At 41.5% G+C, this 26,008-nt stretch overlaps 1 protein-coding gene across 3 annotated transcripts in view; it reads right to left on the bottom strand.

The window, feature by feature from the left end:
* LOC139754814 (tectonic-like complex member MKS1) overlaps positions 1-26,008 on the bottom strand; it is a 199,236-nt gene that overhangs the window by 79,262 nt on the left and 93,966 nt on the right. For all 3 annotated transcript variants that reach the window (XM_071672658.1, XM_071672656.1, XM_071672659.1), the window contains exons 6-7: positions 23,900-24,037; positions 5,236-5,346 (exon numbers count right to left, since the gene is read on the bottom strand). In XM_071672658.1, the coding sequence (XP_071528759.1) occupies positions 5,236-5,346; positions 23,900-24,037 (249 nt within the window). The remainder of the gene's footprint in view (positions 1-5,235; positions 5,347-23,899; positions 24,038-26,008) is intronic.

Here is a 26,008-nt window from a genome sequence, read left to right on the forward strand (position 1 = left end):
ATCATTATACTAAACTAAGAAAACCAAGAAATAAGTAGTAGGTGGCATGCAACCACCAACTATGAAGATTCTATCACCTGAGTATCAGAAAGGTTAGTGATAATGGTGAAGTAAGCCACCAATGTGGTGTCTGTCATCCCTCCTGCCCCAGGTTGCTGTTTTTCTCTGCTTCACCTTCATGAAGGTTGCCGGTATCTAATCCACTGACTCACACTCTCCCACTCATTTACATAAAACTCACAAGGCCTTACTTTTTCCAGATACTCATGATTTTTCATGATTACATGCAGTGAAAAATCCTGGCAGCACACAAATATAATGAATCTCCAGCATCAAACCAAAACAGCTAAACCAGTCTTGGATGGCTAGGCAACAAACCCTAAGGCTGCATTGACCATAATCAAGCAACTGGGACACTTTAGACACTGCTCCTAGAACCTAGCTCTTATACAATTGATTACTGTAATATTTACAGTATCAAATCCAACCTCTCTTCTGGTGAACACCATCTGCCTACTTACCCTGATCTCTCAAGGCCATCTGTGTAAGGATGCTTGTTCTCTAAAATGTTTGACCTCCAATTGTGAACTCTACAATAATTTCTGTTCCAAGGGAAGTGTTGTGCTTACTGCAGTACAAAATCACCTATTGCATGGCTCATGGACCATAGGTCTCCTAAATTTGAAGAATTCAGAAACAGCATGAGCAAAACTAAAGGGATGGGACAAATGAAATACCATTAATGGCTGAGAGAACTCCAACTTTATAGCTTATAAAAAAAGAAATATGCATGATAATCTATTCATGGAGATAAATTGAAGGTATGAAAAATGTGCTAAAAACTGCTAGCCTATCATCAAGTAAGATACAGTCATTAAATCCTCAGGAATATGACAGAACATACTGAAATTAAATAAGACAAAAATATATAGCATTCCAACTGGGAAGTTGGAGTGATTATTCGAGGTACTGCCAAGGGGAATAAGAAACATGCATGGGATAACTACAAAAACATTTAAAACATATCTAGCATTTGGTTAAAATCAGTCCTGGATGAACCAAGAATAGATAATTATGTAAACCAGGTGGCATGTGAGCAAAATACATTTGTCTTATTTCTCAGGCAAGACCTGCAATAAGCACTTTATGCTAATCCTGCCATTACTGTTAAATCTAATCATGGGTACTCATAGGTATGTAGGTACACTATGCAGACACTGTGTCTGCCCCTTTTGGGTCCTCCAACCACATTTTTATCTCATTCATTTCTATCTTGGCATGTCCACATGCATGGGATAACATGCATGGGATAACTACAAAAACATTTAAAACATATCTAGCATTTGGTTAAAATCAGTCCTGGATGAACCAAGAATAGATAATTATGTAAACCAGGTGGCATGTGAGCAAAATACATTTGTCTTATTTCTCAGGCAAGACCTGCAATAAGCACTTTATGCTAATCCTGCCATTACTGTTAAATCTAATTATGGGTACTCATAGGTATGTAGGTACACTATGCAGACACTGTGTCTGCCCCTTTTGGGTCCTCCAACCACATTCTTATCTCATTCATTTCTATCTTGGCATGTCCACTCCCATCAAAATGCCAACTTTGGCACTTTGGGAGATAAAGTAGTCATCACTGGTTAGGATGCCTCCAACAGTAATGACCATACAAAGTTATCATGGTTGGAATGGAGTCATGTGACCCTTCGACTAAGTATTTCTCACCACAAGTCAAGACTAATCACTTCTACTCAAAAACAGTGTATTACAAATGACCTCTTCCCTTCCCATGAATCACAATCCACTTTCATTTCTACTTAAAATTACAACAAAACTATTCTTTATAAAGTTAAGCACAAATCTGAAAAGTGTAATTATCTGGCTTCTTTTAAAAAAATCTCTGATCCTTAACCAAAAACATCCCCAAGGGCTTCAGTAATTCATCCTTTCCTCCTCTCCTACAATGTAATCAATCTATAGCTAATTCTCCAACAAAGCCAATATCTAATCACCCTCTAATTCTACTTTGGATGCTTCTGTGTCTAATCCTCCTCCAATTGAACCTATGCCCTCTTCTATATTTTTCTTATGTATGGCCTTAAGAGTATTCTCCCAGTTTCTGGTGAGAAAAGTGTACAGCCACATGACAGCTCCTCAACTAGTAAAAACTCAAACTTCCTTTTGAAAGCATGTCTTGATGCAGACCATCTGTAAGACATGACACCATTAAAACCTATCTAAGCGTTACCCAGTTGTTCTCACTTCAGCAGCCACTCCTGAAGTAAGCTTCCCCTCTTATCCTATCCATAGTGGTGTCCCTCAGGGTTCTATCCTATTGTGCACTCTCTTCTCTCTCTTGAATGTCTTACCCTATTCACTCTTAGTCATGATTTCATTTCTCACCACTCACTTTCCCTTCCCTCTTCATTCTAACATTTGTTCTCTTTCTCACACTGAACATATATCCTCTCTAAATTCAGACTTATGCAACATCTCAAAAGAGGTAGCAGTAACAATGAACATACTTGATATTACCGTAACATCCACTCTTTCTTGGAAACCCAACATTACAAGAATAACTAAGTCTGCCTCTAAGAAACTGGGTGTCATGTTTAGATGTCAAAACTTCTCTTTTGATCAGTTGCTCCGTTTATACAAGGGATTGATTTGTCCTTGTATGGAGTAATGCTCTCACATTTGGGGTGGTTCTAGTTCTGTATGCTTACTTGACAGAGTTGAAAGAGATCTGACTTATAAACTGTTCCAGGATAACTTCCAAACTGGACCCCCTTGCCCTACACCACAATGTTGGTTCATTTTCCCTCTTCTATAGGTAATACTTTGGTTTCTGCTCCTGAGAGCTGGTTGCTTGTGTGGCCAACTAGCTAGACCATAAAACACTCGGCATGCTGCTGCGCCACATGATTTTTGTGTGGCCATCAGTAACTCATGGATAGCTTGTTTTGATACCAGCTTTTTTTTCCCTACATGCCAAATCATTAGAACTCTCTATCTTCTCATGCTTTCCCTCTAAAATTTGTAAATACATTCCATTGTCTTTTCTTTTTCTGTTTCATAATTCTCTTTACATTTCAATTAAGGCCCACCCTTGATGTGGACTTTTGTCCATGACTAGAGCCTTAAGAAAAAATAGAATGCAATTTCTATTTATGTCTCTTTCTGAGCCACATGTTCCCCTCTGTTTAGTTTCAAACACCAAAATTCACGCCTGCAATTTACATAAACATGTTAGACAAATGCACTTCCTCTATTACACTCGTACACTCACAATCAATATCACAAAGTCTGCTTCCCAAAATCTGGGGGTGATGTAAAGGTGACAAAATTATTTTTCTTGTGAACAGCTTTTTCATACTCACAGAGGTTTTATTCACTTTAGTAATGAGTACAGCTCACATTTATTCTCCAGGAATCATCTCTCTCCATCCATCCCTTTTTGTCTGCTACAATTCTGTAGCTCTCTCCCTGATCTACAGGTATTATCTTGGCCACTATTCCTGTAGGCTGTCTGCATGTGTTTCTACCTCCAAGACCAGGAGCTGTGGTACAAATTAGGCTGTTGCTTCCCATCATTTCTGTGTGAAGACTAGCAACACAAGGAATGACTGTTAAGATACCTCCTTTCTTTGAACAGCAAATCAGTGAAATTCTCTTTTTTTCATCTTCATTTAACCTTTCCACCTTTACAAGTCAGGTCCACAAACATCTGAGGAGCTCTGGTTAATGTCTCCCCCACCAGAATATGAAGAACAAGGCTACTCTCCTCCACCATCAGTATCTGAGGAAAGAGGTTCCTCACTTCTCCCATCAGAACTTGAAGAACAAGGATCCTCGCTCCCAGCCTTGCTTGTATAGTTTGGTAATAATGATGTGCAGTAAGAACCTGGACATTAAAGACAAAATAAGAGAGAAATTCAGCTCAATCATATGACTGTACAGTGCAAACAAAGATGAATGACTAAGCTACCCATGATTGTGTTAAGAGATTCATCATATGCTACAGTCATAACACATAAAATGAACTATCATTCACTTTTTCCTTCAGCATGTTTGTTCACAGTATTTATCACTGTAATAGGCATGATGTTGAGTGTTTACGAAAGCAGTTTTGGAAAATTCATGCATATTTTTTGCCTCCAGAGCTTAGTTACTTACTTCCATGTAAATCATTAAAACTAGGATTCACAAGATGTTAATTCATGGAGGCTTCAAGTGCCTAACCTGCAAATTACAGCACCTCTGTAATCAATCTTATGCCAACATCATCATTACAAAGCAAGATATTTTATTGCAATCATATATATCTAATACTAATGTGCGATGGGCAGGGGAGACAGCTGGCCCAATTAATATGAAACATGATATGGCTATATAATGTGCAGGAAAAGTTGGTGTACACTTCAAACCATAACACACACCTAAAGCCCCATAAATGGATAGCATATACCCAAAAATGGATTCCTATTGATTCTTAAAAGCTCAGCATGCACAACCTGTCCAGTGTATGTCACCCTAAGTATTTTTGAGGAATAACATTGAGACAGCCTTGAACAAAAGTTATATATCAACTTATCACTTCAAAAAAGAAAAAAATGTATAGTTTTAAATGTGCATATGAAAACTGACAATGAAACCAATCCTGCAATATGAGGGTCAAGTAACTGTAAAAAAAGACCAATCCATTGTAGACTGGGAGGAAAACAGCCAAAACAAAAGGCTGGTAGATGATCTGACCCTAGAGGGAGTGAGCTGCTGACATCAAAACAGAAGTGGACTCTGAGCAGCTGGAGGCAGACCCAAACTCAGTGAGCCACCACAACAAGGGGTTAATGGATAATGATGAGAGTAGATAGCTTGCATCAACCAACAGGTTAAATGAGGTGATAGAAGGTTCTAACCCCTAAACATTGCAGAGATGTCTCATTTGCTCATGGAAAGACGTAAGGAGTTTTTGATTTTTTTCATATGTGTTCACTATTTCCTGCATCAGTGAGGTAATGTTAAGAACAAAGGACTGAGCCTAAGAGGGAAAATCCTCACTTGGCCCACTTCTCTGTTCCTTGTTTTGGAAAAGTCAAAATTGGAGGGAAGGATTCCCCCCACACACAGTCGCCTTTTACAACACACAGGGAATACAAGGGAAGTATTCTTTCTCCCTATCCCCTGGGATAACGGTGTTTTTTGATACACCAATATATTTCTCACCTATAAGGTTTAGTAGAAGGCTTGTTGAAGTCAGGGGTTATGGTCAATTGGCCATGCATACTGTAGTACAATGCACAAAGCACCACTTCATGGGCTCTGCTCTTACCAAGGCTGAAAAGAAAAAAGGATAATGATGTGGCATCAAGGCTGAAAAAGAGTATGACTTTTGATAGGGAAGTCAAATGAACAAAGATTGTAGTCTCATATATAATACAGAAAGAGATAATAAAGAGTGTCCAGAGGTGGACAACTGCAATGGTACTAGAATTATGAAAGCTAATTTACAGGGAAAGGCTACATGCCTTAAATATGACCACCACAGAAGAGTGAGGGGTGACCTGATTTTAAGTTTTTAAAGCAGATCAATGACATGGAGAGTACACAGTTCTTTGAAAGATGATGAGATGGAGCAACCAGAGAACATAACATGAAATTAAGTAATAAGAGATTTGTTGAAAAAAGATGTACAGAAGTACTTTTATAGTACAATATAAGAGCGGTGAATGAAAGCTACAGAGTGAATGAGGACATGGTTAATGCAGACACCATATATAAATCTAAGAAGATATGTGGTAGCAGAAAATGTTTACAGGACAGGGCCCCATGAGAGTAAAACTCCCTCCCAGTGCAGTACAAATAGGTAATCACAAATAGGTACTTACATATTATAAGCTGTTCACTTTCAGGAAGTTTGCCAAACCAACTATTTTATAAGATATATTCCTTTACAGCTATATCCTCAGCACTTCCCTTTTATAGAGCAAGATGCCTCATGTGGAACATCCTGTTAAAACACTTCAACCTCAATAAATTCATGACACCCTTTTCACATAAACTTATTTCTCACCTCTTCCTGTACATGTGGTACAGATAGAGATCTTCCTTTTTTTTTTTCTTTCAGAATAATGTAATTCAGGATACTTCATCATTAAAGTAATACAAATACATATATTCCAATCAAATGTGAAAAATGTTGAATATTTTTTCAAACAAATTAACCATTTCCTGCATTAGCAAGGTAGTGCCAGGAACAAACAAAGAAATGGACTCATTCACATCCACTCTCTGGCTGTCATGTATAATGAATCAAAACCAAAGCCCTCATCCATAATCAGGTTCCACAGACCTTTCTGTTATTTCCTCTGACTGCTTTATATGCCCTGGTTGAGCCCATCAACAACACTTTGTACCTTGAAAACCACAACACTCCAATTTGCTCTCTCCATTGCACACTTCATCCCCCCAACCCCATCCCCACCCTACTGCATATTCAGGCCCTAAGCCTTCAAAGCATATTTTACTCCATATTTTCACCTCCTCCTCAATTTCACCCTTTTCCTTGTTTCTTCTACTTCAGGTTGTGCTTCCACTTGTTCAGCTTCTCAAACATAATCCTCTTTCTTTCATACTAATCTCTTACCCTGTTATTTCATATTAAATCAACCGTCATAACACATATTGTCCTTAAACATTTTGTACATGCCCCTCATTACTCACTTTCATATTTAAATCATCTATCATTAATACCCATTCTCTTGCATCAAACTTGCTGTCACACTCCCTCAACTATTCTCAAAAACTTGCTTCTTGTGATCATTTTTATGGTCAGGTGCATAAGCACTAATAATCATCCATCCCTCTCCATCCACTTTCATTTTTACCCACATCAGCCTGGAGCTCACTTCCTAACACTCTTTCACACACTACTGCAATTCTTGCTTTAGCAGTATTGCTACTCCTTCCTGAGCTCATCTTACACCAATTCCTTACTATACTTCAAAGACTTCCAAACCATTCTTCCCCTTTACCCTTAAGCTTTGTTTCACTCAAAGCCAAAACATCCAGGTTCCTTTCCTCAAACATACAACCTAACTCTCCTTTCATCTAATCTTGGTTATATCCATACACATTCAGACACCCCAGCATGATCCTTCAAGAAGGATGGGCACTGTCCACTTGGCTTGGCTCGGCACCTTCCGTTTCATCTATAAATGCCACATAGAAATCCTTTGCTGTCCATAAGCATCTCTCACACATACGATCTTCAGAAAAAATGCCTGATCCACAAATCTACGATTCTTAAAGCCACACTGTTCCTCCCCTTACTGAGGCTCTGTGCATGTGTTAAAGCCATAAAACTTACCAGGTATACTTGGCAAACTTATAGCTCTGTAATTTGGACATACACTTTCGTCCCCTTTGCCTATATACAATGGTATCATATCGGCATTCCTCCAATCCTGAGACACCCCAACTTGTGCCATACACATGTTGAAAATTCTTAAAAAACAATCAACACAAGTCACCCCCTGCAATCCCATCCACTCCAACCACTTTGCCAAACTTCATCTTATGCGAGACATTCACCATCTCTTTCTTTTTACCTAACCACTTCCCAGGACTTTTGCTTCACAAATTTCCATATCCAAACACCTAACCTGAGCCGTCCTATCATCTCCCGTAAGCACAACAGTCCTTCAAAATACTAACTCCATCTCTTCAGTAAGGGATGACAGAGCCTGAGAAGTGTCAGGTGTTGTTTGTTGATTATACAGCACTTGTGGCAAATTTGAGTATGAAACTGCAGAAGTTGGTCGTTGAGTTTGGAAGAGTATGTGAAAAGGAAGTTATGGGTAAATGAGAATAAAAGCAAGGTTATTATGTTCACCAGAGTTGTGGGACAGGCTAGCTGGGGTGTGACTTTGAATGGAGAAAAATTGGATGAAGTGAAGTGTTTCAGATACGTGAGAGTGGACATAACAGCAAATGGAGCCATGGAAGCAGAAGTGAGTCATAGGGTGGGGCTGTTGTTGTTGTGAGAGAGAGAGAGAGAGAGAGAGAGAGAGAGAGAGAGAGAGAGAGAGAGAGAGAGAGAGAGAGAGAGAGGTGGGGGGATTTCTGGAAGCACTGGGGAATGTGCGGAAGGAGAAATCTTTATCTGGTAGGGCAAAAATGGGTATGTTTGAAGGTATAGTAGTCCTATCATTATCAAACAGATGTGAGGCATTGACTATAGATAAGATTGTGCAGAGGAGGGTGTGTTGGAAATGAAATACATGAACACAATATGTGGTGTGAGGTGGTTTGATCAAGTAAGTAACGAAAGTAGTAATAAGAAGAGTGTGATTGAGAGAGCTGAAGAAGGTGTGCTGAAATAGTTTGGACATGCGAAGAGAATGAGTGAGGAAAGATTGACAAAGAGGATACATGTATCAGAATTGGAGGCAACACGAAGAAGGGGGAGACCAAAATGAAGACGGAAGGATGGAATGAAAGATTTTGAGCAATCAGGGCCAGAAAATGCAGGAAGGTGAAAGACATGCACAGGCTAGAGTGAACTGGAACAATGCCATATACAGGGGTTGACATGGTGTTAATGGAATTAACCAGGGTATGTGAAGAGTCCTGGGTGAACCATTACATATGAAAGACAGAGAATGGAAGGGAGCAGAAGCGGCCTTTCTTTGTCTGTTCTAGATGCTAACTCACTAACACAGGAAATGGTGACCAAGTACAAAAGAAAGAAATCTCTTCTTCATCTCCTCTTTACCTGTTACCACTTCCCTATCAGCTTATATCACTATCACTCCCACTTGTTTGCTAGTTCTCCTCACATTATTCACCTTCAGAATAATTCTATGTTTCTCTCAGAAGTTTCTGGATATTCTCTCACCCTAAAGATGAAACAATCAATCAGGAAGATCTTAACTATTTTAAAAAAAGCACAGACAGCTAGTAGAACTCGTAACAAGTTACACTATTTTGCAGAATTGACACAAAAGAAGTACATTACCAAGTAGTCTGTTGAACATTCTGAAACCAACTAAAAAAACCTTGTCATTACTATTATACTTCATTACCTCACAATTTCAATGAAAAATCATTTTAAATGCATGTATGGAACAGAGTGAATTAGAACAATGTGGTATATTGAGGCTCGTGAGCCATCAATGGATTGAATCGCAGCATGTGAAACATCTGGGGTAAACCATGGAAAGGTCTGTGGGCCCTGGATGTGGATAGGGATCTGTGGTTTTGTACATTACACATGACAGCAAGAAAATGGATGTGAGCAGATGTAACCATTCTTCGTATGTTACCTGGTGCTACCTTCGAGACGCATGAGTTTGCAACGCTGTTTCCTGTGAGGCAAAGTGGAGCCGGAAATGGATAAAGGCAAGCAAATATGAACATGTATATAAAAGTAATAAATAATAAATACATAAGTAAATACATGAACTTTCTAAAATGGGAAACAGAAGAAGGAGTCACGCGGGGAGTGCTCATCCTCCTCGAAGGCTCAGACTGGGGTCTCTAAATGTGTGTGGATGTAACCAAGATGTGAAAAAAGGAGAGATAGGTAGTATGTTTGAGGAAAGGAACCTGGATGTTTTGGCTCTGAGTGAAACGAAGCTCAAAGGTAAAGGGGAAGAGTGGTTTGGGAATGTCTTGGGAGTAAAGTCAGGGGTTAGTGAGAGGACAAGAGCAAGGGAAGGAGTAGCAGTACTCCTGAAACAGGAGTTGTGGGAGTATGTGATAGAATGTAAGAAAGTAAATTCTCAGTATGGGTAAAACTGAAAGTTGATGGAGAGAGATGGGTGATTATTGGTGCATATGCACCTGGGCATGAGAAGAAAGATCATGAGAGGCAAGTGTTTTGGGAGCAGCTGAATGAGTGTGTTAGTGGTTTTGATGCACGAGACCGGGTTATAGTGATGGGTGATTTGAATGCAAAGGTGAGTAATGAGGCAGTTGAGGGAATAATTGGTATACATGGGGTGTTCAGTGTTGTAAATGGAAATGGTGAAGAGCTTGTAGATTTATGTGCTGAAAAAGGACTGGTGATTGGGAATACCTGGTTTAAAAAGCGAGATATACATAAGTATACGTATGTAAGTAGGAGTGATGGCCAGAGAGCGTTATTGGATTCGTGTTAATTGACAGGCGCGCGAAAGAGAGACTTTTGGATGTTAATGTTCTGAGAGGTGCAACTGGAGGGATGTCTGATTATTATCTTGTGGAGGATAAGGTGAAGATTTGTATGGGCTTTCAGAAGAGTGAATGTTGGGGTGAAGAGGGTGGTGAGAGTAAGTGAGCTTGGGAAGGAGACTTGTGTGAGGAAGTACCAGGAGAGACTGAGTACAGAATGGAAAAAGGTGAGAATAATGGAAGTAAGGGGGGTGGGGGAGGAATGGGATGTATTTAGGGAGTCAGTGATGGATTGCGCAAAAGATGCTTGTGGCATGAGAAGCGTGGGAGGTGGGTTGATTAGAAAGGGTAGTGAGTGGTGGGATGAAGAAGTAAGATTATTAGTGAAAGAGAAGAGAGAGGCATTTGGACGATTTTTGCAGGGAAAAAATGAAATTGAGTGGGAGATGTATAAGAGAAAGAGACAGGAGGTCAAAAGAAAGGTGCAAGAGGTGAAAAAGAGGGCAAATGAGAGTTGGGGTGAGAGAGTATCATTAAATTTTAGGGAGAATAAAAAGATGTTCTGGAAGGAGGTAAATAAAGTGTGTAAGACAAGGGAGCAAATGGGAACTTCAGTGAAGGGCGCAAATGGGGAGGTGATAGCAAATAGTGGTGATGTGAGAAGGAGATGGAGTGAGTATTTTGAAGGTTTGTTGAATGTGTTTGATGATAGAGTGGCAGATATAGGATGTTTTGGTCGAGGTGGTGTGCAAAGTGAGAGGGTTAGGGAAAATGATTTAGTAAACAGAGAAGAGGTAGTAAAAGCTTTGCGGAAGATGAAAGCCGGCAAGGCAGCAGGTTTGGATGGTATTGCAGTGGAATTTATTAAAAAAGGGGGTGACTGTATTATTGACTGGTTGGTAAGGTTATTTAATGTATGTATGACTCATGGTGAGGTGCCTGAGGATTGGCAGAATGCGTGCATAGTGCCATTGTACAAAGGCAAAGGGGATAAGAGTGAGTGCTCAAATTACAGAGGTATAAGTTTGTTGAGTATTCCTGGTAAACTATATGGGAGGGTATTGATTGAGAGGGTGAAGGCATGTACAGAGCATCAGATTGGGGAAGAGCAGTGCGGTTTCAGAAGTGGTAGAGGATGTGTGGATCAGGTGTTTGCTTTGAAGAATGTATGTGAGAAATACTTAGAAAAGCAAATGGATTTGTATGTAGCATTTATGGATCTGGAGAAGGCATATGATAGAGTTGATAGAGATGCTCTGTGGAAGGTATTAAGAATATATGGTGTGGGAGGCAAGTTGTTAGAAGCAGTGAAAAGTTTTTATCGAGGATGTAAGGCATGTGTACGTGTAGGAAGAGAGGAAAGTGATTGGTTCTCAGTGAATGTAGGTTTGTGGCAGGGGTGTGTGATGTCTCCATGGTTGTTTAATTTGTTTATGGATGGGGTTGTTAGGGAGGTAAATGCAAGAGTTTTGGAAAGAGGGGCAAGTATGAAGTCTGTTGGGGATGAGAGAGCTTGGGAAGTGAGTCAGTTGTTCGCTGATGATACAGCGCTGTTGGCTGATTCATGCAAGAAACTGCAGAAGCTGGTGACTGAGTTTGGTAAAGTGTGTGAAAGAAGAAAGTTAAGAGTAAATGTGAATAAGAGCAAGGTTATTAGGTACAGTAGGGTTGAGGGTCAAGTCAATTGGGAGGTAAGTTTGAATGGAGAAAAACTGGAGGAAGTAAAGTGTTTTAGATATCTGGGAGTGGATCTGGCAGCGGATGGAACCATGGAAGCGGAAGTGAATCATAGGGTGGGGGAGGGGGCGAAAATCCTGGAAGCCTTGAAGAATGTGTGGAAGTCGAGAACATTATCTCGGAAAGCAAAAATTGGTATGTTTGAAGGAATAGTGGTTCCAACAATGTTGTATGGTTGCGAGGCGTGGGCTATGGATAGAGTTGTGCGCAGGAGGATGGATGTGCTGGAAATGAGATGTTTGAGGACAATGTGTGGTGTGAGGTGGTTTGATCGAGTAAGTAACGTAAGGGTAAGAGAGATGTGTGGAAATAAAAAGAGCGTGGTTGAGAGAGCAGAAGAGGGTGCTTTGAAATGGTTTGGGCACATGGAGAGAATGAGTGAGGAAAGATTGACAAAAAGGATATATGTGTCGGAGGTGGAGGGAACGAGGAGAAGTGGGAGACCAAATTGGAGGTGGAAAGATGGAGTGAAAAAGATTTTGTGTGATCGGGGCCTGAACATGCAGGAGGGTGAAAGGAGGGCAAGGAATAGAGTGAATTGGATCGATGTGGTATACCGGGGTTGACGTGCTGTCAGTGGATTGAATCAGGGCATGTGAAGCATCTGGGGTAAACCATGGAAAGCTGTGTAGGTATGTATATTTGTGTGTGTGGACGATGTATATACATGTGTATGGGGGTGGATTGGGCCATTTCTTTCATCTGTTTCTTTGTGCTACCTCGCAAACGCGGGAGACAGCGACAAAGCAAAAAAAAAAAAAAAAAAAAATACATGAAGAATGTGTGGAAGGAGAGAAAGATATCTCAGAGAACAAAAATGGGTATGTTTGAAGGAATTGTAGTTCCAACAATGTTATATGGTTGCGGGACATGGGCTATAGATACGGTTGTACGGAGGAGGGTGGATGTATTAGAAGAGAAATGTTTGAGGACAATATGTGGTGTGAGGTGGTTTGATCAAGTCAGTAATGAAAGGGTAAGAGAGATCGATGAGTGGAAATAAAAAGTGTGTGGTTGAGAAAGCAGAAGAGGGTATGCTGAAATGGTTTTGACATATGGAGCGAATGAGTGAGGAAAGACTGACAAAGAGGATAGTATATGTCAGAGGTGGAGGAAACAAGGAGAAGCAGGAGACCAAATTGGAGGTGGAAGGATGGATTGAAAAAGATTTTGAGTGGAAGTGAGTCACAGAATGGGGAAGGGGGTGAAGGTTCTAGGAGCACTGAAGAATGTGTGAAAGGTGAGAATGCTATCTCGGAGAGCAAAAATGGGTATGTTTGAAGGAATGGTGGTTCCAACAATGTTATACCGTTGCGAGGCATGGGCTATAGATAGGGCTGTGCGGAGGAGGGTGGATGTGTTGGAAATGAGATGTTTGAGGACAATACGTTGTGTGAGGTGGTTTGATCGAGTAAGTAATGAAAGGGTAAGAGAGATATGTGGTAGTAAAAAAAAAGCGTGATCGAGAAAGCAGAAGAGGGTGTATTGAAATGGTTTGGTCACATGGAGAGAATGAGTGAGGAAAGATTGACCATGAGGATATATGTGTCAGAGGTGGAGGGAAGATGGAGAAATGGGAGACCAAATTGGAGGTGGAAGGATGGAGTGAAGAAGATTTTGAGTGACCGGGGCCTGAACATGCTGAAGGGAGAAGGGTGTGTAAGGAATAGTGAACTGGAATGATGGGGTATACCAGGGTCGACGTGCTGTCAATGAATTGAACCAGGGTATGTGAAGTGTCTGGGGTAAACCATGGAGAGTTTTGTGGGGCCTGGATGTGGAAAGGGAGCTGTGGTTTTAGTGCATTACACATGGCAACTAGAGACTGAGTGAGAATGAATGTGGCCTTTGGTGTCTTTTCCTAGAGCTACCTCGCACACGTGTGGGGGAGGGGGGGGTGACATTTCATGTATGGCAGGGTGGCGACAAGAATGGATGAAGACAGCAAGTATGAATATATACTTGTGTATATACGTATATGTCTGTGTATGCATCTGTATGTATACGCTGAAATGTATAGGTATGTATATGTGCATGTGTGGGTATTTATGTATATACATGTGTATGCGGGTGTGTTGGGCCATTCTTTCATCTGTTTCCTTGTGCTACCTCGCTGACGCAGGAGACAGTGACTAAGTATAATAAAAAAAAAAAAAAATGAGTGGATGGGCCATTCTTCATCTGCTTTCTGGCACTACCATGCTGACACAGGAAACAGCGGTTAAGGGAAACAGAAGAAGGAGGCAAGCCGGGAGTGCTCATCTTCCTCGAAGGCTCAGATTGGGGTGTCTGAATGTGTGTGGATGTAACCAAGATGAGAAGAAAGGAGAGACAAGTAGTATGTTTGAGGAAAGAAAGCTGGATCTTCAGGATCTAAGTGACATGAAGCTCAAGGGTAAAGAGAAAGAGTGGTTTGGGAAAGTCTTGGAAGTAAAGTCAGGGGTTGGTGAGAGGACAAGACCTAAGGAAGGAGTAGCACTACTCCTGAAGCAGGAGTTGTGGGAGTATATGATACAGTGTAAGAAAAAAGAATCTAGACTGATGTGGGTAAAACTGAAAGTAATTGGAGAGAGATGGGTGATTATTGGTGCCTATGCACCTGGTCATGAGAAGAAAGATCATGATGGGCAAGTGTTTGGGGAGCAGCTGAGTGAGTATGTCAGCAGTTTTGATGCACTGGGTTTTAGGGATGGGTGATTTAAATGCGAAGGTAAGTAATGTGGCAGTTGAGGGTATAACTGGGGTACACTGGGTATTCAGTGTTGTAAATGGAAATGGTAAAGAGCTTGTGGATTTGTGTGCTGAAAAAAGACTAGTGACTGAGGATACATTGATTAAAAGGAGGGATATATATAAGTATACGTATGTGAGTAGAAGAGATGGTCAAGAGGCATTATTGGATTACATGTTAATTGATGGGTGGGTATAAGAGAGACTTTTGGATGTTAATGTGTGAGAGGGGTAACTAAAGGGATATCTGATCACGAACTTCTGGAGGCAAAGGTGAAGATTTGTAGAGGTTTTCAAAAAAAGAAGAGAGAATGTTGGGGAGAAGAGAGTGTGAGAGTAAGCGAGCTTGGAAAGGAGACTTGTGTGAGGAAGTACCAGGAGAGATGGAGCGTAGAATGGCAAAAGGTGAAAGCACATGACGTGAGGCGAGTGGGTGAGGCACAGGAATATTTAGGGAAGAAGTGATGGCTTGTGCAAAAGATGCATGAGGCATGAGAAAGGTGGGAAGTGGGCAGATTAGAGAGGGCAGTGAGTGGTGAGAATGAAGAAGTAAAGCTGTTGGTGAAAGAGAAAAGAGAGGCATTTGGGCAATACTTGCAAGGAAGGAGTGCAAATGTATAAAAGAAAGTGGCAGGTCAAATGGAAGGTGCAAGGGCTGAAAAAGAGGGCAAATGAGAGTTTGGTTGAGAGAGTATCATTACATTTTAGGGAGAATAAAAAGATGTTTTGGATGGAGGTAAATAAAATGCATAAGACAAGAGAACAAATGGGAACATCAGTGAAGGAGCAAGCGGAGAAGAAATAACAGGTAGTGATGAAGTGAGAAGGAGATGGAGTGAGTGTTTTGAAGGTTTGTTGAATGTGTTTGATGACAGAGTGACAGATATAGGGAGTTTTGGTCAGGGTGGTGTGTGAAGTGAGAGGGTCAGGGAGAATGGTTTGGTTAAGAGAGAGGAGGTACTGAAGGCTTTCCAGAAGATGAAATCTGGCAAGGCAACAGGTTTGGATGGTATTGCAGTGAGATCTATCACAAAACGGGGAGACTATTGTTGATTGGTTGGTAAGAACATTCAATGTATGCATGGATCATGGTGAAGTGCCTGAGGACTGGCAGAATGCATGCATAGTGCCATTGTACAAAGGTAAAGGGGATAAAGGTGAGTGTTCAAACTACAGAGGCATCAGTTTGTTGAGTATTCCTGGAACAATACATGGGAGGGTATTGATTGAGAGGGTGAAGGAATGTACAGAGCATCAGATTGGGGAAGAGCAGTGTGGTTTCAGAAGTGGTAGAGGATGTGAGGATCAGGTGTTAGTTTGATGAATGTGTATGAGAAATACTTAGAAAAACAGATGGATTTGTATGTAGCATTGATGGATCTGAAGGCATATGATAGGGTTGATAGAGATGCTCTGTGGAAGGTATTAAGAGTATATGGTGTAGGAGGTAAGTTGCTAGAGAAGTGAAAAGTTTTTATCGAAGATGTAAGGCATGTGTACAAGTAGGAAGAAAGGAGAGTGATTGGTTCGTTCCCAGTGCAGGTCAGTCTGTGGCAGGGTTGTGTGATGTCCCCACGGTTCTTTAATTTCTTTATGGATGGGGTGGTTAGGGAGGTAAATGCAAGAGGTTTTGAGAGAGGGGGTAGCTTGCAGTCTCTTGGGGATAAGAGGGCCTGGGAAGTGAGTCAGTTGTTGTTCACCGATGATACAGTTCTAGAGGCTCATTCAACTCAGAAACTGCAGAAGTTGGTGACTGAGTTTGGAAAAGTGTGTGAAAGGAGAAAGTTGAGAGTAAATGTGAATAAGAGCAAGGTTATTAGGTTCAGTAGGGTTAAGGGACAAGTTAATTGGGATGTAAGTTTGAATGGAGAAAAATTGTGGAAAGTGAAGTGTTTTAGATATCTGGGAGTGGACTTAGCTGTGAATGGAACCATAAAGCAGAAGTGAGTCACAGGGTGGGGGAGGGGGCGAAGATTCTGGGAGCAATGAAGAATGCGTGGATGGAAAGAATGTTATCTCAGAGAGCAAAAATGGGTATGTTTGAAGGAATAGTGGTTCCAACAATGTCATATGGTTGTGAGGCATGGATGCTACTGATAGAGTTGTGCAGAGGAGGGTGGATGTGTTGGAAATAAAATGTTAGAGGACAATATGTGGTGTGAGGTGGTTTGATTGAGTAAGTAATGAAAGGGTAAGAGAGATTTTATTTATTTATTTTGCTTTGTCGCTGTCTCCCGCGTTAGCGAGGTAGCGCAAGGAAACAGACGAAAGAATGGCCCAACCCACCCACATACACATGTCTATACATACATGTCCACACATGCAAATATACATACCTATACATCTCAACGTATGGCATATATATACACACACAGACATATACATATATACACATGTACATAATTCATACTGTCTGCCTTTAATCATTCCCATCGCCACCTCGCCACACATGAAATAACAACCCCCTCCCCACTCGTGTGCGAGGTAGCGCTAGGAAAAGACAACAAAGGCCCCATTTCTTCACACTCAGTCTCTAGCTGTCATGTAATAATGCACTGAAACCACGGCTCCCTTTTCACATCCAGGCCCCAAAGAACTCTCCATGGTAAGAGAGATGTGTGGAAATAAAAACAGTGTGGTCGAGAGAACAGAAGAGGGTGTGTTGAAATGGATTGGACATATGGAGAGAATGAGTGAGGAAAGATTGAGAAAGAGGATATATGTGCCTGAGGTGGAGGGATCAAGGAGAAATGGGAGACCAAATTGGTGGTGGAAGGATGGAGTGAAAGATTTTGAGTGATCAGAGCCTGAACATACAGGAGGGTGAGAGGTGTGCAAGGAATAGAGTGCATTGAAACGATGTGGTATACTGGGGTCTACATGATGTCAATGGACTGAACCAGGGAATGTGAAGCATCTGGAGCAAACCATGGAAAGGTCTGTAGGGCCTGGATGTGGATAGGGAGCTGTGGTTTCGGTGCATTGCACATGACAGCTGGAGACTGAGTGTGAACAAATGTGGCCTTTTTTGTCTTTTCCTGGTGCTGCCTCACTGAAAGGGGGGAGGGTGCTTTTTCCTATGTGGCAGGGTAGTGACAGGAATGGATGAAGGTAAGCAAGTACGAATATGTACATGTGTATATATGTCTGTGTATGTGTATGTATGTACATGTTGATATGTATATGTATGTATATGTGAGTGTATGGGTGTTTATGCATACATATGTATATATGAGTGTGGTTGAGAGAGCAGAAGATGGTGTGTTGAAATGGTTTGGACACATGGAGAGAATGAGTGAGGAAAGATTGACAAAGAGGATATATGTGTCACAGGCAGAGGGAAGAAGAAGCTGGAGGCCAAATTGGAGGTGGAAGGATGGAGTGAAAAAGACTTTGAGCAATCGGGGCCTGAACATACAGGAGGGTGAAAGGTGTGCAAGGAATAGAGTGAAGTGGAACGATGTGGTATACCGGGATTGACATGCTGTCAATGGATTGAACCAGGGAATGTGAAGCATCTGGGGTAAACCATGGAAAGGTCTGTGGGGCCTGGATATGATGAGAGAGCTGTGGTTTCCGTGCATTACACATGACAGCTAGAGAATGTGTGAACGAATGTGGCCTTCCTTGTCTGTTCCTGGCGCTGCCTTGCTGGTGGTGGTGGTGGTGGTGGTGGTGGTGGTGGTGGGGGGGGGGGGGGGGGGGGGGGGGGGTGTTGCTATTTCGTGTGTGGTGGGGTAGCGACGGGAATGGAAGAAGTCAGCAAGTATGGATATGTACATGTGTATATATGTAAATGTCTGTGTACATATATGTATGTATACGATGAAATGTATATGTATGTATATGTGTGTGTGTGGCGTTTATGAATGTACATGTGTATGTGGGTGGGTTGGGCCATTCTTCATCTGTTTCCTTGAGCTACCTCGCTAATGCGGGAGACGGTGGGTAAGTATGATAGAAAAAAAGTGTATATGAATGTATGAGCCATTCTTTGTCTGTTTCATGGCACTTCCTTGCTGATGCAGGAAACAGCAATTAAGTATAACCAAGATGTGAAAAAAAGGAGAGATAGGTAGTATGTTTGAGGAAAGGAACCTGGATGTTTTGGCTCTCAGTGAAACGAAGCTCAAGGGTAAAGGGGAAGAGTGGTTTGGGAATGTCTTGGGAGTAAAGTCATGGGTTAGTGAGAGGACAAGAGCAAGGGAAGGAGTAGCACTACTCCTGAAACAGGAGTTCTGGGAGTATGTGATAAAATGTAAGAAAGTAAACTCTCGATTAATATGGGTAAAACTGAAAGTTGATGGAGAGAGATGGGTGATTATTGGTGCACATGCACCTGGGCATGAGAAGAAAGATCATGAGAGGCAAGTGTTTTGGGAGCAGCTGAATGAGTGTGTTAGTGGTTTTGATGCACAAGACTGGGTTATAGTGATGGGTGATTTGAATGCAAAGGTGAGTAATGTGGCAGTTGAGGGAATAATTGGTATACATGGGGTGTTCAGTGCTGTAAATGGAAATGGTGAAGAGCTTGTAGATTTATGTGCTGAAAAAGGACTAGTGATTGGGAATACCTGGTTTAAAAAGCGAGATATACATAAGTATACGTATGTAAGTAGGAGAGATGGCCAGAGAGCATTATTGGATTATGTGTTAATTGACAGGTGCGCGAAAGAGAGACTTTTGGATGTTAATGTGCTGAGAGGTGCAACTGGAGGGATGTCTGATCATTATCTTGTGGAGGCTAAGGTGAAGATTTGTATGGGTTTTCAGAAAAGAAGAGTGAATGTTGGGGTGAGGAGGGTGGTGAGAGTAAGTGAGCTTGGGAAGGAGACTTTTGTGAGGAAGTACCAGGAGAGACTGAGTACAGAATGGAAAAAGGTGAGAACAATGGAAGTAAGGGGAGTAGGGGAGGAATGGGATGTATTTAGGGAATCAGTGATGGAGTGCGCAAAAGATGCTTGTGGCATGAGAAGCGTGGGAGGCGGGTTGATTAGAAAGGGTAGTGAGTGGTGGGATGAAGAAGTAAGATTATTAGTGAAAGAGAAGAGAGAGGCATTTGGACGATTTTTGCAGGGAAAAAATGCAATTGAGTGGGAGATGTATATAAGAAAGAGACAGGAGGTCAAGAGAAAGGTGCAAGAGGTGAAAAAGAGGGCAAATGAGAGTTGGGGTGAGAGAGTATCATTAAATTTTAGGGAGAATAAAAAGATGTTCTGGAAGGAGGTAAATAAAGTGCGTACGACAAGGGGGCAAATGGGAACTTCAGTGAAGGGCACTAATAGGGAGGTGATAACAAGTAGTGGTGATGTGAGAAGGAGATGGAGTGGTGAGTGGTGGGATGAAGAAGTAAGATTATTAGTGAAAGAGAAGAGAGAGGCATTTGGACGATTTTTGCAGGGAAAAAATGCAATTGAGTGGGAGATGTATATAAGAAAGAGACAGGAGGTCAAGAGAAAGGTGCAAGAGGTGAAAAAGAGGGCAAATGAGAGTTGGGGTGAGAGAGTATCATTAAATTTTAGGGAGAATAAAAAGATGTTCTGGAAGGAGGTAAATAAAGTGCGTAAGACAAGGGGGCAAATGGGAACTTCAGTGAAGGGCACTAATAGGGAGGTGATAACAAGTAGTGGTGATGTGAGAAGGAGATGGAGTGAGTATTTTGAAGGTTTGTTGGATGTTTTTGATGATAGAGTGGCAGATATAGGATGTTTTGGTCGAGGTGGTGTGCAAAGTGAGAGGGTTAGGGAAAATGATTTGGTAAACAGAGAAGAGGTAGTAAAAGCTTTGCGGAAGATGAAAGTCGGCAAGGCAGCAGGTTTGGATGGTATTGCAGTGGAATCTATTAAAAAAGGGGGTGACTGTATTGTTGACTGGTTGGTAAGGTTATTTAATGTATGTATGACTCATGGTGAGGTGCCTGAGGATTGGCGGAATGTGTGCATAGTGCCATTGTACAAAGGCAAAGGGGATAAGAGTGAGTGCTCAAATTACAGAGGTATAAGTTTGTTGAGTATTCCTGGTAAATTATATGGGAGGGTATTGATTGAGAGGGTGAAGGCATGTACAGAGCATCAGATTGGGGAAGAGCAGTGTGGTTTCAGAAGTTGTAGAGGATGTGTGGATCAGGTGTCTGCTTTGAAGAATGTATGTGAGAAATACTTAGAAAAGCAAATGGATTTGTATGTAGCATTTATGGATCTGGAGAAGGCATATGATTGAGTTGATAGAGATGCTCTGTGGAAGGTATTAAGAATATATGGTGTGGGAGGCAAGTTGTTAGAAGCAGTGAAAAGTTTTTATCGAGGAAGTAAGGCATGTGTACGTGTAGGAAGAGAGGAAAGTGATTGGTTCTCAGTGAATGTAGGTTTGCGGCAGGGGTGTGTGATGTCTCCATGGTTGTTTAATTTGTTTATGGATGGGGTTGTTAGGGAGGTGAATGCAAGAGTTTTGGAAAGAGGGGCAAGTATGAAGTCTGTTGTGGATGAGAGAGCTTGGGAAGTGAGTCAGTTGTTGTTCGCTGATGATACAGCGCTGGTGGCTGATTCATGTGAGAGACTGCAGAAGCTGGTGACTGAGTTTGGTAAAGCGTGTGAAAGAAGACAGTTAAGAGTAAATGTGAATAAGAGCAAGGTTATTAGGTACAGTAGGGTTGAGGGTCAAGTCAATTGGGAGGTAAGTTTGAATGGAGAAAAACTGGAGGAAGTAAAGTGTTTTAGATATCTGGGAGTGGATCTGGCAGCGGATGGAACCATGGAAGCAGAAGTGAATCATAGGGTGGGGGAGGGGGCGAAAATCCTGGGAGCCTTGAAGAATGTGTGGAAGTCAAGAACATTATCTCGGAAAGCAAAAATGGGTATGTTTGAAGGAATAGTGGTTCCAACAATGTTGTATGGTTGCGAGGCGTGGGCTATGGATAGAGTTGTGCGCAGGAGGGTGGATGTGCTGGAAATGAGATGTTTGAGGACAATGTGTGGTGTGAGGTGGTTTGATCGAGTAAGTAATGTAAGGGTAAGAGAGATGTGTGGAAATAAAAAGAGCGTGGTTGAGAGAGCAGAAGAGGGTGTTTTGAAATGGTTTGGGCACATGGAGAGAATGAGTGAGGAAAGATTGACCAAGAGGATATATGTGTCGGAGGTGGAGGGAACGAGGAGAAGTGGGAGACCAAATTGGAGGTGGAAAGATGGAGTGAAAAAGATTTTGAGTGATCGGGGCCTGAACATGCAGGAGGGTGAAAGGCGGGCAAGGAATAGAGTGAATTGGATTGATGTGGTATACCGGGGTTGACATGCTGTCAGTGGATTGAATCAGGGTATGTGAAGCGTCTGGAGTAAACCATGGAAAGTTGTGTGGGGCCTGGATGTGGAAAGGGAGCTGTGGTTTCGGGCATTATTGCATGACAGCTAGAGACTAAGTGTGAATGAATGGGGCCTTTGTTGTCTTTTCCTAGCGCTACCTCGCACACATGAGGGGGGAGGGGGATGGTATTCCATGTGTGGCGAGGTGGCGATGGGAATAAATAAAGGCAGACAGTGTGAATTGTGTGCATGGGTATATATGTATGTGTCTGTGTGTGTATATATATGTGTACATTGAGATGTATAGGTATGTATATTTGCGTGTGTGGACGTGTATGTATATACATGTGAATGGGGGTGGGTTGGGCCATTTCTTTCGTCTGTTTCCTTGCGCTACCTCACAAACGCAGGAGACAGCGACAGAGCAAAATAAATAATAAAAAAAATATAGATAATCATTAATCAAAAGCTACCTCAGAAATACATTTTTGTATATCTATATCGATTCAGGATACTGTAAACTAACAAATATCAAAGGGAAAGTCTAAAAAAAGCAACTATAAAAGTGATCAAAACGATGTGCAATGAAGGGAGACACATTACAAATTTCAGGTTTCTACAGAGATCTCTTACCTACCACAATAGTTTCAACTGTGGTACTGAGTACCCATGCTCAAGATAATGGACATCATTCTACCAAGTGCAGCACAGAGTTTTGAGTACCACAATATTTTTTCTGTTTATCAAGTATTGTAGCAGCCAGGGATGCTTCTAGTCTAGCCTGGAGGTATTAAGCAAAGCAGTGGTGTGAAAATGCACACAGCCAAAACGATGTGCAATGAAGGGAGACACATTACAAATTTCAGGTTTCTACAGAGATCCCTTACCTACCACAATAGTTTCAACTGTGGTACTGAGTACCCATGCTCAAGATAATGGACACCATTTTACCAACTGCAGCACAGAGTTTCGAGAACTGCAATATTTTTTCTGTTTATCAAGTATTGTAGCAGCCAGGGATACTTCTTGTCTAGCCTGGAGGTATTAAGCAAAGCAGTGGTGTGAAAATGCACACAGCGATATGTGGGTGAGGTAACTGCATCACCCAAGCATCATCAGCTGTGCTGTGGGTATGGTTTTCTGTTTTAATATGACTCTTATGGAATATGAAACTCCTTGAGTGATCTCAAAGCATCACAAACTTAAACAACTTAATTTTTCTAAGCTTTGTGCCCTTAGATATAGTCTCTATGGATAAAGCTAGCGAAGTAAGTTGTGCCATCCCAAAGAGGCAAGGAAAGTGATAGACTCAGGGCAAAAAGTTGACTTATTACTTATTTGATCACCTTCCACAAGGCAATAGTGCAGTGTCTGTTGGGAGGCATTTTGGTGTTAGTGATTCAACAGTATGAAACATAAAAAAATTGGGGCACCCTTTTGCGCAGCATAACAAGCTGGCTGCTATTCAGGAATACAGAGGCATCATGGGCGATGTTCTGCCATCATTTTGAACAGAACCATACCTCAATTCCTTTACAATACAGTTTTGCAAATCATCTCTTTATACTTTATTATAGTAAGCATATAGTTTCTGAGATATGAAATGCATTATTCACTTAAGGTATGTGTCTCAAGGTTCACTTTCCCTAAACCCATGTTTCCCATAAGACTACTAACTAATCAACAGTGGTTTTACCAACAACAGGATTTTCCAGGAACATGACCCCTGTGGTTGGCAAGAGACCCCTTTGTATCAACTGATAATGTCAATGAAAGGTCACATGAAACTGAGGATTTGAAGTATGGCGTTCTATGAAAATAGATTGGTAGATGAATGAAACATACTGAGAATGCAAACAATATAAAAGAATCTAAAACAATATACATTGGTGAAGAATGTTTAAATGCGCAGAACTGCTTCCGCACATTATATAATATTATTACAGTGAAATAACTAATAAATAAATTTATACCTTTCAGGGGGAGCTAAATCTGCCATGATATAAAAGTGTTGTAGGTGAGGGAATTGTTTCAGTTCATGACTCTTGGGTGATTTCTTGTCTGCTTCTCTACTTCCTTCACTCACATCTGTATCATTGATTTTATGACTTCTGTAAAACAAGGATAAGATTATGTTCTGAAGAACAAAATGCACTCTGAGCACTTCATGAAATATGGTTAGCAAACTACCTATCAACCACACTATGAGGTAGATGAGGGCATATTTCAAAGGTATATGGCCGCTCCTACTCTAAGGGAGCTAGGAGAGTGCCCATCACAAGGGTCCCCCATCCAAACTATAAGTGACCTTCTCCACCAACACCCCTGCCAGTTATATGCACTTCCAGAGGTCAGCTCGCTTCAAAGACATTTTCTTACCTCTGGTACAAAAATGACTTCTCATGCTTCAAAACTTTATTCATCCACCTCTTGAGTCCATCTCTTGGGAAGTAAAAGCATCTCCATATAGAGAATTATGGCAGAATTCCATAACCATTTTCTCTCTCTCTCTCTCTCTCTCTCTCTCTCTCTCTCTCTCTCTCTCTCTCTCTCTTTCTCTCTCCTATATATATCTATCATACTTTGTAGCTGTCTCCTGTCTCTCTCTTCTATATATATCTATCTATTATACTTTGTAGCTGTCTCCTGTGTTAGCGAGGTAGTGCAAGGAAACAGACGAAAGAATGGCCAAACCCACCGACATACACATGTATATACACACACGTCCACACACGCACATATACATACCTATACATCTAAACATATACATATAAGTACACCCACAGACATACATATATATACACATGTACATAATTAATACTGTCACCCTTATTCATTCCCATCGCCAACCCGCCACACATGAAATGACAGCCCCCTACCCCCGCATGTGCACGAGGTAGCCTAGGAAAAGACAACAAAGGCCACATTCATTCACATTTACTCTCTAGCTGTCATGTAGAATGCAATGAAACCACACCTCCCTTTCCACATCCAGGCCCCACAGAAATTTCCATGGTTTACCACAGACGCTTCACAAGCCCTGTTTCAATCCATTGACAGCACGTTGACCCTGATATACCATATCGTTCCAATTCACTCTATTCCTTGCACGCCTCTCACCCTCCTGCATGTTCAGGCCCCGATCACTCAAAATCTTTTTCACTCCTTTCCACCTCCAATTTCTTCTCCCACTTCTCTTCGTTCCCTCCACCTCTGACACATATATCCTCCTTGTTAATCCTTCCTCACTCATTCTCTCCATGTGACCAAATCATTTCAAAACACCCTCTTCTGCTCTCTCAGCCACACTCTTTTTATTACCACACATCTCTCTTACCCTTTCATTACTTACTCTATCAAACCATCTCACACAACATATTGTCCTCAAACATCTCATTTCCAGCACATCCACCCTCCTCCGCACAACTCTATCTATAGCCTACGCCTCGCAACCATATAACATTGCTGGAACCACTATTCCTTCAAACATACCCATTTTTGCTTTACGAGATAATATTCTTGACTTTCACACATTTTTCAAAGCTCCTAGAACTTTCGCCCACTCCCCCACCCTATGATTAATTTCCCCTTCCATGGTTCCATCCGCTGCCAAATCCACTCCCAGATATCTAAAACACTTCACTTCCTCAAGTTTTTTTTCTCCATTCAAACTTACCTCCCAATTGACTTGTCCCTCAACCCTACTGTACCTGATAACCTCACTCTTATTCACATTTACTCTCAGCTTTCTTCTTTCACACACTTTACCACACTCAGTCCCCAGCTTCTGCAATTTCTCACCCAGATCGGCTACCAGCGCTGTATCATCAGTGAACAACAAGTGACTCACTTCCTAAGCTCTCTCATCCACAACAGACTGCATACTTGCCCATCTTTCCAAAACTATTGCATTCACCTCCCTAAAAACACCATCCATAAACAAATTAAACAACCATGGAGACATCATGCACCATTGCAGCAAGCCAACATTCTACATTATCTTTATTTTTTATACTTATTTCACTTTGTTGCTGTCTCCCATGTTAGAGAGGTAGCACAAGGAAACAGACGAAAGAATGGCC

The sequence above is a fragment of the Panulirus ornatus genome, chromosome 17 (assembly GCF_036320965.1).
Source record: "Panulirus ornatus isolate Po-2019 chromosome 17, ASM3632096v1, whole genome shotgun sequence".
NCBI lineage: Eukaryota > Metazoa > Arthropoda > Malacostraca > Decapoda > Palinuridae > Panulirus > Panulirus ornatus.